The following is a 17,035-nucleotide window of genomic DNA, read 5'->3' as shown; positions in this document are numbered from 1 at the left end:
AAATGAGGGAGGGAAAAAATAACTCTTATCCTTTTCGCAGTCATTTTGGGCGGCGGTGGCAGTGGCTCTGCTCCTCCTAGAAGCAGCACGCGCGTAGCTGGGGGCTCCGTCACTCGACCACTCGGGGTCTCTCCTCTCTCCCCTACCCACAGCGCCCACCGTGACTCAGGCCAGCTCCGCTCCCACCTGCGCCGCCAGAGCGCCCTTTCGCCCATCGTCGTTTTCTTCGTCACCCAACAGCAACACAACAGAGCAGATCCCCATCGTCGCCTCCTATCTCTGTTGCTTCGATGACCGACGCACAGGTACGCTTCTCTTCCGAGAAAGAGAGAGGAGGAATCCTTCTCTCCTTTGCGCTGCTCTTCCCTGCTGCTGTTAAGAGAGTTGCTCGCGCAGCGTCTACATGCTAGTCATTTGTTTGTAAATTTCCCCGAGGATGCGGATCCATGCCCTGCGTCGTGCGCTTCTGGCAGCCAGCCGCTGTCACCGCACTATTTGACTGTTCAGTATTCCGGTGGCTGGTAATGACTTTGCTAGCGCGGTCTCCCATCCTTAGTCGCCCTCCCACCTAGGCCACCATCAATTCAACCAGCAACATTTCATTCTAAAAGTGCAGTTAGTTTGTACATCGCTGTTGGCATATTTATTTCGATTCATCAATTAGTTATGCTGCATGTACATTGTTGATTGCACTGTATGCATGCTGTTCATCAGCCTCAAACCAATTGCAAATTGACCCATGCTGCCTCATGTCATGTTTACTTTCCCTGCAAACTCCCTACTTTGTTTCAGATATATTTATCATCAATACTAGAACCTACTACTGAATCAGGCATTCCTTTTCAACCCAAGTTTCCTGTTAACTACAGCTACCGATGGTCATGTCCTCTTTAATTTGGTTGGAAATTTGGTACATTATTGCTCATGTTGTCTGGTCATTTAATTTATCAGTAACTTAGGGTACCTTGTTCTGTTTACCAATCTCAGATGTCGTATATACATACAACATCTAATCTGAGTCCGTTTCCTCTGCAGTGTTGTTGTAGGTGTTGAGATCGAAAAGATCATCTAGGGTTAGGTAGTCGAGGCGCGGTGCAGAGCAGGCGATGGGCAGCTGTGCAGTGGGCGGATTCGGCGGGCACGTCCACTCCACGACATGGCTACTAATGGTGAGCTTGTCTAGTATTTGTCTACATTTATTAGATGACAGCACCTCCACTCCACGACACTATATGGCCTGCATTTATTTGGTATTTGTCTAGTGAGATTTTTTATACGTTTTCAATAAGATTTGTTAGATATATTCAGTAAGATTTTTTAGATATATTCAGTAAGATATATGGCCTACATTGCTTTGTTAATTGACTGATAGAATAGAAACATGGCTCTGATTATTGATTAATTTCATAGAAACGTAAGGTTATACATGCACTGATATGTATTTTCTTTTGCACACAGTGGATTCTTCGGACACTCCAACTCCGGTTAACAGTAACTGGAATTCAACACCTTCTACTCAAGAGGCATCCGTAGAAGTAAAGACAAGAAGAAAATCTGATCCAGCATGGGGATATTGTACACAGTTCACTGAAGGAGGAAAAAAGAAGATCAAATGCATGTTCTGTAATGATGTATTTGTAGGAGGAGGGATCCATCGTTTCAAGGAGCATTTAGCCAAATACCCAGGTAATGTGGCGCCATGTAAAAAGGTGGATCCTAAGGTTGAGCATGCAATGTTTCAAAACATTGAAGATTGGAAAGAAAAGAAAAAGAAGGCACAACAGGACTATGAGGAATGGAATGCATATGGGCCAGAACCTAGAGAACAAGATGACGTTGTTGAAATCTCTGTTGCTAATGCACCTACAGCCCCTTCCCATTGTATCTAATGAGGAAGTTCAATAAAGGTCATGAGATTCTCCGCCCAGCCCAAACTCGTTTTGCTACTAATTTTATTGCTTTGCAAAGCATATATAAGCACAAAGCTGAACTGCATGCAATGGTTATCTCCAATGAGTGGACAACCTGTGCATATTATAAGGAACCAAAAGCCAAAAAGTTCACCAAAGTTGTGCTAGACCAAAAGTTCTGGAAAAATTGTGCTATTGTTTGCCAATTATCAGAACCACTAGTTTAGGTGCTAAGAATAGCGGACAGCGATGAGAGACCTGCAATGGGCTATCTATTTGCAGCATTCCATGCTGTAAGAGATGAAATTGTGAAGAGATTTCAGCGAAAGAAAGAGTTAGCAAAGCCTTTCTTGGAATACATAGATGCACGGTGGGATAAGCACTTTGATAAGAATCTCCATGCTGCTGGCTTTTGGTTCAATCCTAATAACCAGTACAATATTGAACTAAGAGAGAAGTACAAGTTTACTACTTCTGGAGTTCTTGATGTCATAGAGAGATATGCCGGCAAAGATGTTGCCCTTAGAAGTGCTTTGACAAAAGAAATGAAGATTTTTAGGAATGGAGAAGGTGATTTTGGGCGTTCAACTGCTATAAATGATCGCTCGGTCATGCTTGCTGGTAACTTCACTACTACTTCTAGATTGTTGTTTTTTACTTTTCCAGTTTATTTCAGCATCACTAACTTCTGTTTTGTCACACAGATGAGTGGTGGCAAACTTATGGTTGCAGCGCACCAAATTTACAGAAGCTTGTCCTGCGTGTGTTGAGCCAAACTTGTAGTGCTTCTGGATGTGAGAGGAGCTGGAGCTACTTTGAGCATGTGCACTCCAAAAAAGAAACAGATTAGAGCATCAAAGGCTAAATGATATTGTGTATGTTCATTGTAACCTGAGATTGCGTCAAAGGTACCCCTTCTCTAGTTCCTTACATTCATTCACAGCTATCTGCTAGCCTATTCTTTAACCTGAAAATGATATTGTCTATTGGGCTGAAACTTGCACAGCTAGCTGCTAGTCTATTCTGTAACTTGAAAATAATATTAGCTGTAGGTAGCAACCTCACTTTAGGATTGTTGGTTACTGTCAAATATTAATGTCAATTGGATAATAGTCCTCATTGATTTCTTGTTTGAACTATTTGAACATTAGGTCCAAATTCAGTATAAGAAATTATGACCCAATAAGTTTGGAACAAATTGGAAAGGGAAATGAAGCTTGGATCTTAGAGGACAATCCACCTCGCCTTAACTCGGAAGAGCTGAACGCCTTTCGTAGTGAAATGTCCGCACTAAGTATACAATACAGTGATGGTAATGTCTCTTGTCAATTGTGAAATCAGTTCAACATACATATATTTTTTTCTCATTTAACATCATATCTATATTGATAAAAAAAATCAGAATCGGTGATAGACTTGGATGTTGTTGAGGCTGATGCCATGGAAGAAAGTGACGAGATTCAGGACATTCGGAACCTGGAAAGAGAGGAAGATCTATTTGATTACGATGGTATTGCACTTGATGTTGGTGGACCAAGTGATGATGCACCTGAAGATGAATGTGATTCCCTGAATTTTGATTGAGTACCATCTACCAGTCATGCTATTAATCATGCTGTCATCCAGTTATATAGTGGACAAGTAGGTCATGTTGCTATAGATTTGGTAAATGTGCCAATGTTGCTGGGGACTTGGTAATCTCCTGTTCCTGTAGTGCTGAAACTATGCAATCTCTAGTTCCTGTCATCTCCACTTTCTGTCATCCAGTAACTGTTGTAGTTCTGAAAGTGTGAACTACTGCTAGATCTTTTTTTTCTCAGATTCATGTAGCTCTGAACATTGTCATCCTTTGCCTTCTTCAGTTTTCAGTTTTAGTTACTGGATGCATCATTTGTCTAAAAATGTTGTTAGCTATTTGAGTTTCAGTTACTGGATCCTTGATCAGTACTGCAGTTGTTTAGTCTTTTTTCAGTATTTACTGGTCCGTAATGCAGAAGTTTACTGGATCCTTGATCAGGGTATGCTATCATTCTGAACTTGGTGTACATTGCTATCAGTCTGAGCTTGGTGTGCATTGCTATCAGTCTTGCAGTCTGAACTGCTGTATGAAATGGTACTAACTTGATGATCCATTATCTATTTTTTACAGGGATAAAGACCCACAATCTAGTTAGGAAGTTCATAAAGATAGAACCTGCATTTCTTTCATGGAAAAGCGAAGCCAAGCTGCATTCTGACTGGCTTTTTTTTGAAAAAAAATTGACTGGCTAAATTTTTAGCCTATTATATAGAGAACACTGGATGAAAGACTGAGAACATGTCATTCTATATATACATATGTATGAACCTTATAGTTGTGCAATTAAATTTATGTTGTTTAGCATCCGTCAATTATTAATTATAGCATATATAATTATATATATATACCGGTTCAAACTATTTTTGACCGGTTCGATTTGTCCGGTCCAAAACAATTGAACCAGCGGTTCAATCGGTTCGAAACGGTTGGACCAGTAAACCAATGAATCGACGGCCTCGCCGGTTCGATCTTCGGTCCGGTCCCAATAACTATGGACTAGAGGTATGTTTTATAGCTAGAGGTCGCTGATTGTAATCAAACAACAAGGCAAGCTCAGATGAGGTTTGTTCACATTGAGAAACACCTGTTTGTGGGATGTTGAGCGAGGTGCACGATACAACTTCGTTCCTCCTCACTACGGAGTAAATAATGTTTAAATTTATATTTATCTTTAATCTTAAATATTAGAATGGTTTTGCATGTCATAAATATAGATATGTGAGAGGACATGTATGGATGTTGCACGGATGAAAGAACCACGCACTATGTACCACCAGTCTACTTGCCCTTTTATCCTCTCTTGATCGTGTTTATAAAAAATAGTACCAATATTTATATCTCAAAAAGATCTATTATGAAATTATATTTCATCAGCTATCTAACGATACTTATTACACATCATATCTATTAATACTTTTTATATAATTTGGTCCAAGTTGAGATGGATTGAGTCTTATAAAGAGAGAATAATATTCTTGTTAGAGTGGTATGTATTTCGTCATGCATCATTGTTGTCGTTGAACAATAGAATAAACAATTCCTCCAATTTTCTTCCTCTTGTCCTGTTTGCGTGCCCTTAAATCCGGCTTAATCCGCTTCTTTTTTCATCCAGAACAGTGTTTTTCTCTCACAAATTCCTCTAAAATTTCTCCAAACCATCTAAATTCCTCCACAACCATACCAGCCGAACAGGTTGCGGAGGAATTTAGGTGATTTAAAGGAATTCTAGAGCAATTTGTGAGAGAAAAACATTGTTCTGGATAAAAAAAGAAGAATAAACGTGCGTGCAGTAGCATGTAAAGCGGCAGCATGAAAAGGATGCGATTGTGTGTGAACCATGCGACCTGAGCTTTCGGTTCATAGGTTAATTAGGTGCGAACCAGCGGTAGCATGAAAATGATGCGATTTGTGTGTGAACCAGCAAGAACGTGACACGATAAATGCCATTGGCGTGCAGAACCACACACTACTGGAAACCGAGACTTTGCCAAGTGTAAATTTCTTTGCCGGGTGTTAAAAATTGGACACTCGGCAAAGATCTTCTTTGCCGAGTGCTGCACTCGGCAAAGAATTGCACTCGGCAAAGATTTCTTTGCCGAGTACCGGGCACTCGGCAAACACAGACACTCGGCAAAGGACTTCTTTGCTGAGTGCCAGACTCTCGGCAAAATCTCTACACTCGGCATAGGCTGCCCGTGAAACGGCGCCCTGCCACGGCCTTCTTTGCCGAGCGCCTGCAGTTAGGCACTCGGCAAATATTTGTTTTTTTTTGTTTTTAAATTCTTTGCCGAGTGCCTCAGATCTGGCACTCGGCAAAGATTTATTTATTTTTTTTTAAATTCTTTGCCGAGCGTCTCAGATCTGGCGCTCGGCAAAGAAAATTTTTTTATTTTTAAAATACTTTGCCGAGTGCCCCCCGTACGGCACTCGGCAAAGATTTAATTTTTTTTTATTATTTCTTTACCGAGTGCTCCTGTGTATGCACTCGGCAAAGAGGAAATTTTAAAAAAAAATTAAAACATTCTTTGCCGAGTGCCTGATGGCCCGCACTCGGCAAAGACACCCTTTGCCGAGTGCCATGCCCCGGCACTCGGCAAAGTTTTTTTTTGTTTTTGGCCTCCAATTTTTTTGTGCAGCCTTTTTAAAGCACCAGGAACTTCTAGTTACAATTTGAGGATTTTTTGTGGCTTTTTGTTATATTTAGTTACTTTATTTCGTTTACTTGAATTTTTTCGGAAATTAGAAATTTGAACTGCACGTGGTACGAATAATGGAGTTTAATGATTCAAAAATTGATAGTCTTGTTAGTGAGTGTTATGAGAGGCCGTATCCAGGAATGGACCCGAAATTTCGGACATCTCGTTCACGAAACATGTCCGCGAAATTACGTGTGAAGTGTTTATAAATTCTATAAAAAGCAAACGAAGTCCTAAAATCATGAAACGTGTTGAGATGTCGTGATATCATATGTGGAGGCTATGATAAAAATTTCGGAAGATTTCGTGCATGTTGTCACGTACGATTCTTACAAACCAGGACATCTCCACATGTGATACAAACCAGGACATCTCCACATGTGATATCAGATATCACATGTGGAGATGTCCTGGTTTGTAAGCATCGTACGTGACAACGTGTACGAAATCTTCCGAAATTTTTATCATAGCCTCCACATATGATATCACGACATCTCAACAAGTTTCATGATTTTCGGACTTCGTTTGCTTTTTATAGAATTTATAAACACTTCACACGCAATTTCGTGGACATGTTTCGTGAACGAGATGTCCGAAATTTCGGGTCCGTTCCTGGATACGGCCTCTCATAACACTCACTAACATGACTATCAATTTTCGAATCATTAAACTCTATTATTCGTACCACGTGCAGTTCAAATTTCTAATTTCCGGAAAAATTCAAGTAAACGAAATAAAGTAACTAAATATAACAAAAAGCCACAAAAAATCCCCAAATTGTAACTAGGAGTTCCTGGTGCTTTAAAAAGGCTGCACAAAAAAATTGGAGGCCAAAAACAAAAAAAACAAAAAAACTTTGCCGAGTGCCGGGGCATGGCACTCGGCAAAGGGTGTCTTTGCCGAGTGCCAGCCATCAGGCACTCGGCAAAGAATGTTTTAATTTTTTTTTTAAATTTCCTCTTTGCCGAGTGCATACACAGGAGCACTCGACAAAGAAATAATAAAAAAAATTAAATCTTTGCCGAGTGCCGTACGGGGGCACTCGGCAAAGTATTTTAAAAATAAAAAAATTTTCTTTGCCGAGCGCCAGATCTGAGACGCGCGGCAAAGAATTTAAAAAAAATAAATAAATCTTTGCCGAGTGCCAGATCTGAGGCACTCGACAAAGAATTTAAAAACAAAAAAAACAAATCTTTGCCTAGTGCCTCCCTGATCCGGCACTCGGCAAAGCCGCGGAGCGGTTTTTGACCGGCCGGGCAGTCACTGCCAGCCATCCCGCGCCCACTGCCCGCCCACGCCTGCCCGCCCCGTTCGCCCGCGCCGCCACCGGCCGCTCGCGGGCCCGCGCCGCCCGCTCGCCGTGTTGCCCCGCGGAACCTTCTGCGAAAGCCCCGCAGTCCGCCTGCCCCGCCCCGCGCAGGCGCCCCTGCGCCAGAACCGTCCTCTCCTCCGCCGCCTGGCCGCACCGCCGCCCGGCCGCACCCGCCCGCCCGCGACCCCGCGCTGCCTGCCCTCTCTCGCCCGACTGCCGCGCGCTCGCCCCACGCCGCCTTGCCCTCGCTGCCACGCGCCCGGCCGCGCGCGTCCCGTGCCGGCCTGCCCCTGCCCCCGCGCCAGCGCCGCCGCTGCCTTCGCGCCCTCCGCCCGCCGCGCCGTGCCCCCCCCCCGCCCTTCCCCCAGCCGCGCCACCCTTCTGCCCGCCGCCCAGGCCGCGCCGTGCCCCGGTGGCTTCCCGCCGCCGCCGCCCTGACACCGGAGGCCCTGAGCCCCCCCTGGCCGCGCCTTTTTACCTGGCCTAGCCATGCCCCCGGCAGCGTCCGTGACCACCCGCCCCGACGCCTTCCGTGCTCGACCCCTGTCCCCGACTCCGCCCGATCCCAACGCCGCCCACCCCTACCCCGTCGCCCGTCAGGTATGCCTTCTCACTTATTATTGTCGAGGTAGTGGTAGTTGTAGTAGTATTAGTTGTACTAGTGGTAGTATTACTACAACTAGTGGTAGTATTAGTAGTAGAATTAGTGGTAGTAGTAGTAGAAGTAGTGGTAGTAGTAGTACAACTAATGATATTAGTTGTAGCAATAGTGGTAGTAGTAGAAGAACCAATGGTAGTAGTAGTAGCAATAGTGAAAGTAGTAGTACAAGTAGTGGTACTACTTGGATATATTCTTCTGCATGGATTGATATCCAAACTACATGGCTTCTGTTGAGCCATATGTGCTTGTCGGCCATCGTGCCGTTGTTTTTTGCAGGTTTTGGAAACCTCACCGTGCAGGGGAGGTTCTGCCAAATTTTTTTATAAATAACAGTATTTTGTTCCATTTTTGTAGAGAAGAGCCCATCAGAGTTGAGTCGGAGTTCTCGCCACTGTGTCGGTCTGCCTGCACCGCGTCGTCTCGCCACTGCACCGACCCGCCACGGCCCCGCTAGCCTGACTCCGTCGCCACCCTAGGTATAACCCCTCTTTTCATATCATTGTCGTAGATCGCGTAACCCAGTTAGGCATCTCCCGTTCGAAAGAGATACGGTTGGAGGTATGCAGATCTTTGCATATCTATGACTGTATCTATTTCGGATTGTCCACGCTTTTTGGACAGCCCGCGGATGCGTAGATGGGTTAGTTTCCATGTTCTGCTCTAGTCCGAGACAGAGTTTCGGCATCACCTCCCTGTTGTTCTCCGGATACACACTCTTCTTTGGCAGGACGTGTATCTGGAGAACAGCGGGGAGGTGCTGCCAAAATTCTGTCTCGGATAGGAGTAGAGCATGGAAACTAACCTCATCTACACATCTGCGGGTGGGATTAGGACCTATCCTCACCTATTATACAGTAGGAACACCATGTACATGCAATTAATGGTTACATTACTCGCCGATACATATGTTAGAGGATGGATGACCGTCAGTGGATGTACACGGGCTGGAGAAGTCAGAGTGATTACACCACGGAATGGATGAACAAGACCGATGCTTTCTTGAACAGTGCATTTGGCAACGCTGCTAAAGGACATTGCCTAGTTTTGTGTCCCTGCAGCAAATGTGGAAACAGGAGAAGGGTAAACAAGGTAGAAATGGGTAAACATCTTGTGAAGAATGGATTTACGCCGGACTACACCCGGTGGGTCCACCATGGTGAAGCCCATCGTATGAGAGAGGAGGTGGTGAGACCATGGGTGGAGGCTTTTGATGCTGATGCCGGGGTAGCAGACATGTTAGATGACTTTCACCAAGGACAGTTCGATGAGGGACGTGAGAAGGAGGAGATGGAAGCAGCCGCACAGGCGTTCTACGATATGATGGACTCGGCACAGAAACCCCTTCACGATCGGTCAACGGTGTCTCAACCTTGGTGTCACCTTGTGACATGAAGCAAAGTGGTGTAGTGGATGGGCTTGTAGTAGCATCATCATCATGGCTTGAGCATGAGCCATTATCATCACGATCACCATCAAGTGTGCTTGGGGTAGGATCTTCATGTGCAACACTTGTGGCATCATTATCAACCTTGTCAAGTGAACTTGTAGTTGATCGATCATCATCATCACTTGACCATGAGGTGGAGCAATCTTCCACAATCACGGAATTGCGGTCATGCTCAACACACTCATGTGCCTTCTTCTTGGGATCATCCTCCTTCTTGAATTTTCCATCATCACTTGTGGAGAGATCACCATAGAAGGCTTGGAGTGCCATCCACATATCATGAGCATTCTCCAAATCCCACACACGTTTAAAAACTTCATCATGTAAAGCACATATTAGATAATAAAGAGCACGATGATCAAGTTGTAAGCAATCCTCTTGTGCTTGGGTTAGGTTGTCCTTATCCAAAGCATCACGAGAAAAACCAACAACAATGATCCACCATGCCTTGGGACCCAATTCACGGAAATGATCAAGCATATGACGTTTCCACCGTGCATAGTTTGTGCCATCAAAAATGTGTGTGTCACAAACAACCTCTAGCCCAAAGTTCGCCATCCTCTTGGGTCGGTGAAGACCACAAATGAGAGACCGGGCTCCGATACCAATTGAAGGGTCGAGATAGCGGACTAGAGGAGGGGTGAATAGTCTTTTCTAAAATTAATCGCGTCGGCTAACCGATATAATTGCAGAATTAAAACTATCGGTCTAGCCAAGACTATACCCCTCAATGTATGTTCACTAGCACCTTGCAAAGATACTAATTATGCAACTAAGGTGCCGGGCTAGCTAGAGCTCTCCTAAACAATTCTAGGAGCAAGGTCACACAAACCTATGCCACTAGTACTTTAAGCAACAAGGGAGCTCCTACACATGCTAGTAAGCAAAAGCACAAAGCCAACTAAGCTCACTAGCAAAGCTCAATAACAAGGCAACCAATGCCTAATTAGAGAGCGCAAATACTTAGCTACACAAACTAAGCAATGTGACTAACAAGGTTACTAAAACCAAATTAGCCACTCAAGGGAGCTACTTCTATGCTACACAAGCTAGAAGGTAACTAGTGAGCTACACAAGCTAACTAATTACAAGAGCAACTACACAAGCACAATGTATGTGAAAGTAATTACAAGCTTGTGTAAGGGGGTTGCAAACCAACGAGAAGAACAAAGTTGACACGATGATTTTTCTCCCGAGGTTCACGTGTTTGCCAACACGCTAGTCCCCGTTGAGACAAGCTTCAAGGTTGCCGCCGGTCCTCTTGCTAGTGGTGACTCGCAAGTCACACTCTCCCACGTGGAGTGCTTACCACAAGCTCTAGCACTTGACCCGGCCGGACCACTTGTCGCCCTTCGCGTCTCGCTTTACTAGAGTTGCTCTTCGCGGCTCCCGCGGGGCGAGCACAAGTACCCCTCACAAGCTCTTCTCCGGAGCTCCGCACAATCTTCTTGCGGGCTTCGACGGAGACTACCACCAAGCCGTCTAGGAGGTGGCAACCTCCAAGAGTAACAAGCACCACCGGCTTGCAACACGATCACCTAGTGCCACTCGATGCAACCTCACGATGCAATCGCACTAGAATCGCTCTCTCACACTATCGGATGAACACTATCATGTATGTGTGAGATGGAGGGCTCCCAAGCACTACTACACAAGCCACCAAGGCTCTGGTGTGCTCAGCTGCCGACCCAAGGCCGGCCATGGCCTCTATTTATAACCCCATGGGCAAATAGAGTCGTTACCCCTTCACTGGGCAAAACTCGGGCCGACCGGACGCTCCGGTCCGATCGACCGGACGCTGGACCTCAGCGTCCGGTCACGCGATACTCACCACGTGTCCCCTGCGTTCAACGGTTATCTTCCGATCCCAACGGTCATCTGCCGACCGGACGCAGCACTTCAACTGACCGGACGCTGGACCCTCAGCGTCCGGTCGTTTCCAGTAAGCTCCCGAGCATGACCGGACGCGTCCGGTCAACTCGACCGGACACAGCCCAGCATCCGGTGCTTAACCCTAAGCACTGTGCCGACCGACAGCCTGACCGGACGCACCACCTCAGCGTCCGGTCGTTTCGGACTCAGCGTCCGGTCACTGTTAAACAGTGAGACCGAATTCCTTTCTTCTCTATCTTCTTCACCCTTGGTCCAATGTGCTAACCACCAAGAGTTTGCATCCGGCATAATAGAAAATAGGCATTCCATTTTCTCGAAAGCGCCAAATCCCGCCGAGCTTGCGAGGCGGGAGGGAGAGAGGTACCCAAAACCCATCTCACCCCTGCAAACACCACCTCCTTTGTAAATGTGCCAACACCACCAAGTGTACACCATCATGTGTATGTGTGTTAGCATTTTCACAATCATTTCCCAAAGGATGTTAGCCACTCAACTTGCCACGCCACTCGATCCTAGCGACAATGCAAAGTTAGATCACTCGAGTGGCACTAGATGACCGATGTGCAAACAAGTTTGCCCCTCTTGATAGTACGGCCATCTATCCTAAACCCGGTCATAAACTTCTCTACACACCTATGACTGGTGAAATGAAATGCCCTAGGTTATACCTTTGCCTTGCGCATTCCATTCCATCTCCTTCAATGTCGATGCAACACATGCACCAACACGATCAACAATGATATGATCCACTTCATATCATCACGTGATCATATTGGTTCATCGATCTTGACTTCACTTGCTCTTCACCGTTGCCATCGTCCATCGGCGCCAAGTCTTGCTCAAGCTTCACCGCCACGTGGTCCATCACTCCAAAGCCTTCGACTTGCCCTTCACGCTTGCAACCGGTCCATCAAGCCAAGTCTTGTCTTAATCTTCTCCACCTTGATCACATGACTCAATGTCATGTCTCATGTGCAATAAGCTCCTTCATCATCACATGTGTGAGCTTTGCAACATCTCCAAGCCATTTTCACCTCCATGGCATATGTTGCTCACACACATGTACCTATGGACTAATCACCTATGTATCTCACATAAACACAATTAGTCCACCTAGGTTGTCACTCAATTACCAAAACCAACAAGGACCTTTCACATTGGATGCTTAATGGGGTTGAAGTCCGAGTTAAACTTAAGTCGACCTAGCTTCGATAAGATGTTGGCCGTGATTGGCACCTTGCTTCCGGAGGGCCACATTCTGCCGAAGAGCATGTACGAGTCATAGAAACTCCTTCGAGCACTTAAGATGCCGTATGAGCAGATACATGCTTGTCCGAAAGGGTGTCTCCTATTTAGGAAAGAACACGAGCATGCAAAGTTCTGTCCAAAGTGTAAATCCTCCAGGTACCTGGAGGTAGACTCTGATGATGGCCAGAAGAGGCAACTTACGATCCCCATGAAAATCCTACGGTACCTTCCGTTTCTACCGAGGATCCAACGGCTATACATGACCGAGGAATCCACGAAACAGATGACATGGCACAAAAATGGCAAACGGTACAATCCTGACAAGATGGTACATCCATCCGATGGTGAAGCTTGGATTCGCTTTAATGACAAACATCGTGACAAAGCAGATGAGGCTCGTAATGTACATGTCGCGTTGGCAACAGATGGGTTCAATCCTTATGGAATGATGGCTGCCCCATACACATGTTGGCCCGTCTTTGTTATCCCCCTTAATCTCCCCCCCCCCGGTGTCTCCTTTCAACGACATAACGTATTCTTGTCGTTGATAATTCCTGGACACCCAGGGAGTAATATGGGTGTGTTCATGGAGCCCGTATTTGATGAATTGGTCCGTGCTTGGGACGAAGGGGTATGGACATACGATCGAGCTACAAAGACAACCTTCAAAATGCACGTTTGGTACCACTACTCCCTACATGACTTCCTGGCGTATGGGATATTCTACGCCTGGTGTGTTCACGGGAAGTTCCCATGCCCAATATGCAAGGAAGGTGTGAGGTTTATTTGGTTGTAGAAGGGTGGCAAGTATTCGTCGTTTGATAGACATCGTCAATTCCTACCTCTTGACCATCCATTCAGACAAGATATCAAGAACTTTACGAAAGGTGTCAAAGTGACAAACCCTGCACCGCGGATGATGAATGGTGCCGAGGTTCATGCTCAGATAGGTGCTCTCGTGCCTAATGAAGAAGGTGGTTTTGTGGGATATGGTGAGCAGCATATGTGGACTCATATCTCGGGCATGACGAGGCTCCCCTATTTCGATGACCTTCTTCTACCACATAACATTGATGTAATGCACACTGAAAAGAATGTCGCCGAGGCACTTTGGGCAACACTCATGGACACTGAAAAGTCTAAGGACAACCCAAAGGCTAGAGTAGACCTGGCAATGTTGTGCGATAGACCAAATCAAGAGATGCAACCTCCTAGTCGTGGCAAGACCTGGAGAAGGCCTAAGGCTGATTTCGTCTTGAAAAAGGACCAAAGGAGGGAAGTACTTGAATGGATCAAGAAGCTAATGTTCCCTGATGGGTATGCAGCGAATCTAAAGAGGGGAGTTAACTTAGGCACTCTGCGAGTCAATGGGATGAAGAGTCATGACTACCACATATGGATTGAGCGGCTTCTTCCGGCGATGGTTCGAGGCTATGTCCCGGAGCATGTCTGGCAAGTGCTGGCAGAGTTGAGCTACTTATTCCGCCAGCTTTGTGCCAAGGAGCTCTCTCGGACCGTCATTGATGACTTGGAAAAAGCGGCACCCGTGTTGCTCTGTAAGTTAGAGAAGATCTTTCCACCCGCCTGCTTCTTGTCGATGCAGCATTTGATTGTGCACCTCCCGTATGAGGCACGGATGGGGGGGCCCGTGCAGAACCGTTGGTGCTATCCAATCGAGAGATGTCTGAACACTCTTCGCAAAAAATGTAGAAATACAGCCAGAATTGAGGCTTCCATTGCAGAGGCATATATTCTAGAGGAGGTGTCGAACTTCACAGAGAAATACTACACTGAGAAACTTCCTAACATTCATAATCCACCCCCTCGTTACAATGCTGGCGAAAATGAATCGAACCTCAGCCTTTTCCAAGGGCAACTTGGAAGCGCAAGTGCATCGACCATTAAGCAATTGAAAAATGAAGAGTGGCGCAGTATCATGCTGTATGTGTTGACCAACCTTGTCGAGGTGCAACCATTCATTCGGTAAGTTCTAAACGAACTTGTTTCATTTCGCCGTATGTCCTTGTTTCGTCGTCCAACCCCCTTGTTTCTTGTTGGTACAGGGAATTTCTTCGTCAATCCTGGCATGGATCAAGGCAACCTACACCGCAAGAAAATGATACCCTTCTTTCACGGGGTGCGGGACTAGGGAGCCCCGATTTCATTTGTTGGTTCAAACAGAAAGCCCAAACTGATGCGCCTATAAGTGATGAGTTAAGACAGGCTGCAAATGGCTGTGTCGTTAGGGTCAAGTCATTTACCGGTTATGACGTGAATGGATATCGTTTTCACACAGCAAGCTACGAGCAGAGTCGGCCCAATCGACAAACCACAAACAGCGGAGTTGTTACGCCCGGCACTGATGGACTCGACTATTATGGAAGAATTGAAGAAATCTACGAACTATCATTTTATGGTTCCAAACCTCTTACTCCTGTCATATTCAAATGCCACTGGTTTCATCCTGGTGTAACGAGACGGACCCCTAAGCTTGGGCTAGTCGAGATTCGACAGGATTCCATCTATCTAGGAAAAGATGTCTACATTGTGGCTCAACAGGCCGTCCAGGTTTATTATACGTCATACGCGTGCAAAGACGCAGAGCATCTTAAGGGTTGGTCTATTGTGCACAATGTATCGCCACACGGTAAACTACCTGTCCCAAACGATGAAGATTATAACTTCAACCCAAACACATATGATGGAGAGTTCTATCAAGAAGAGGGGCTACAAGGGAGGTTTGACATAGACTTAACCGAAGAGATAGGAATGGAAGTAGATAATGAAAGGGATGATGACGAGGACGCTGGAGACGAGGTGCGAAATCTGAAGGACATACAAATGCTTGAGCGATTACATTTCGGCAATGACAATGAAGACAACATTCCTCCTTCAGATAGTGTTGATGAGTTGGACAATGTTGATAGTGATGACGAGACCTATGATCCAGCTAATTTCAATCATGAAGATTATTTCTAATACATGTAATACTATGTTTTTTGTAATTATGTTTTGTTCATTTTTGCATATATTTCTAATACATGTAATACTATATTTTTTGTAATTATGTTTTGTTTATTTTTGCACCTATTTCTAATTACGTCTTGTTTTTCTTTTTTTATTACAGGTGATTGAACAAAGATGGCGGGCGACCGTCATAGGTCTGTGAACTCGATTTACCAAAGACAACGCCGGTCGTAGGAGGGGCGGAGGGGGCGGCAGAGGGATCGAACAGGAGGAGGAGGACCGCTAGCCGCAGGAGGAGGCCATCTCCTCCCACGTCACGTGAGGAGGACCGCCAGCCGCAGGAGGAGGTGGCGCCCGTGGACGAGTCAGACGAGGAGTTGATTCGGCAGACGGAGGAGGAGGAGGAGGAGGAGGAGGAGGAGGAGGTGGTGGAGGAGGAGGAGGGGGGGAGGCGGCAGGCACGGGTTTCACTTCCTCCAACTCCTCTTCGAGTGTCTACTTGCGAGGTCCCGCGAGCCTCCCACAGGTTCCGCTTCGTCACCAATGCCCACTGATTCGCCCCGAAGGACAAAAGTAAGTAACTGTATATGTTATCAGCACTACTTCATATGATATGATAAAAAAAACTAATAATTTTTCTTAATTACTTGTGCAGGAACTGGGTGGTTGTGTCGGGTGGTAGCGCACGGCTAGTCAACGGCATCCTGGGTCTTCTGTGCAGGCAGCACTTCCCCGGCATTGTCACGTACGCATCGAAGACGGAGCCGGCCTACTCGTTTGACCACTACATCGTCGCCTCCGATGCGGAGTACCCCAACAAGGCGGCGCGGGTGAAGGCAGAGTTTTGGGTAAGTCTCCCTTGCACAACATTGCTCAATACGTCGCATTCATTAGACTTTTCTTGAAATAATGAATCGATACATCGCTTTTGTATGCAGACTTATTACAGATGCGAGGAGGGATTTGAGGCCAGGGCGGAGCAGGCGACTACCAAAGCCTGTAAAAAACTCGTCACCGACATGCATCATGAGGCGCGCATCCAGGCCATCGTAACCTACTACGGGTCGAAGCTTGGAGAGAGGAAAACCAAGAAAGATGCAAGAGAGATGCAGCTGACCCGGGAGCAGTACCTTGAGGTAAATGAAGAACATCAACATTGATTCGATTTGAGATTAAGTTGGTTTAATTTGATCTTCTTATATGTCCAATACTTGATAACGTGTAGGTGATTCCCTGGTGGTGCCAAGCGTATCCCGAGTGCTGGGCAATGATGGTGGACAGGTGGTTCACGGAGGAGTACCTCAAGATGCATAGGGATGCTC

At 45.9% G+C, this 17,035-nt stretch overlaps 1 protein-coding gene and 1 pseudogene across 1 annotated transcript; one reads left to right on the top strand and one right to left on the bottom strand.

Moving 5' to 3' along the window:
* The first annotated feature begins 1,888 nt into the window (after positions 1 to 1,888).
* Positions 1,889 to 3,494, top strand: LOC136466304 (uncharacterized; annotated as a pseudogene).
* A 3,951-nt stretch (positions 3,495 to 7,445) lies between these two features.
* On the bottom strand, positions 7,446 to 7,988 carry LOC136466303 (uncharacterized). Its single transcript, XM_066464687.1, has one exon. The coding sequence runs from the start codon at positions 7,986 to 7,988 to the stop codon at positions 7,446 to 7,448; it is 543 nt and encodes a 180-aa protein (XP_066320784.1).
* Between the last annotated feature and the right edge of the window lie 9,047 nt (positions 7,989 to 17,035).

The sequence above is a fragment of the Miscanthus floridulus genome, chromosome 7, assembly GCF_019320115.1.
Source record: "Miscanthus floridulus cultivar M001 chromosome 7, ASM1932011v1, whole genome shotgun sequence".
Taxonomy (NCBI): domain Eukaryota; kingdom Viridiplantae; phylum Streptophyta; class Magnoliopsida; order Poales; family Poaceae; genus Miscanthus; species Miscanthus floridulus.
The sequence above is the reverse complement of the archived record's forward strand: the minus strand, read 5'-3'. Positions and strand labels throughout refer to the sequence as shown.

Bases quoted from the DNA above. Each gene is read 5' to 3' on its own strand.
- LOC136466303 (XM_066464687.1), bottom strand. From the start codon at position 7,988: ATGGCTAGGCCAGGTAAAAAGGCGCGGCCAGGGGGGGCTCAGGGCCTC.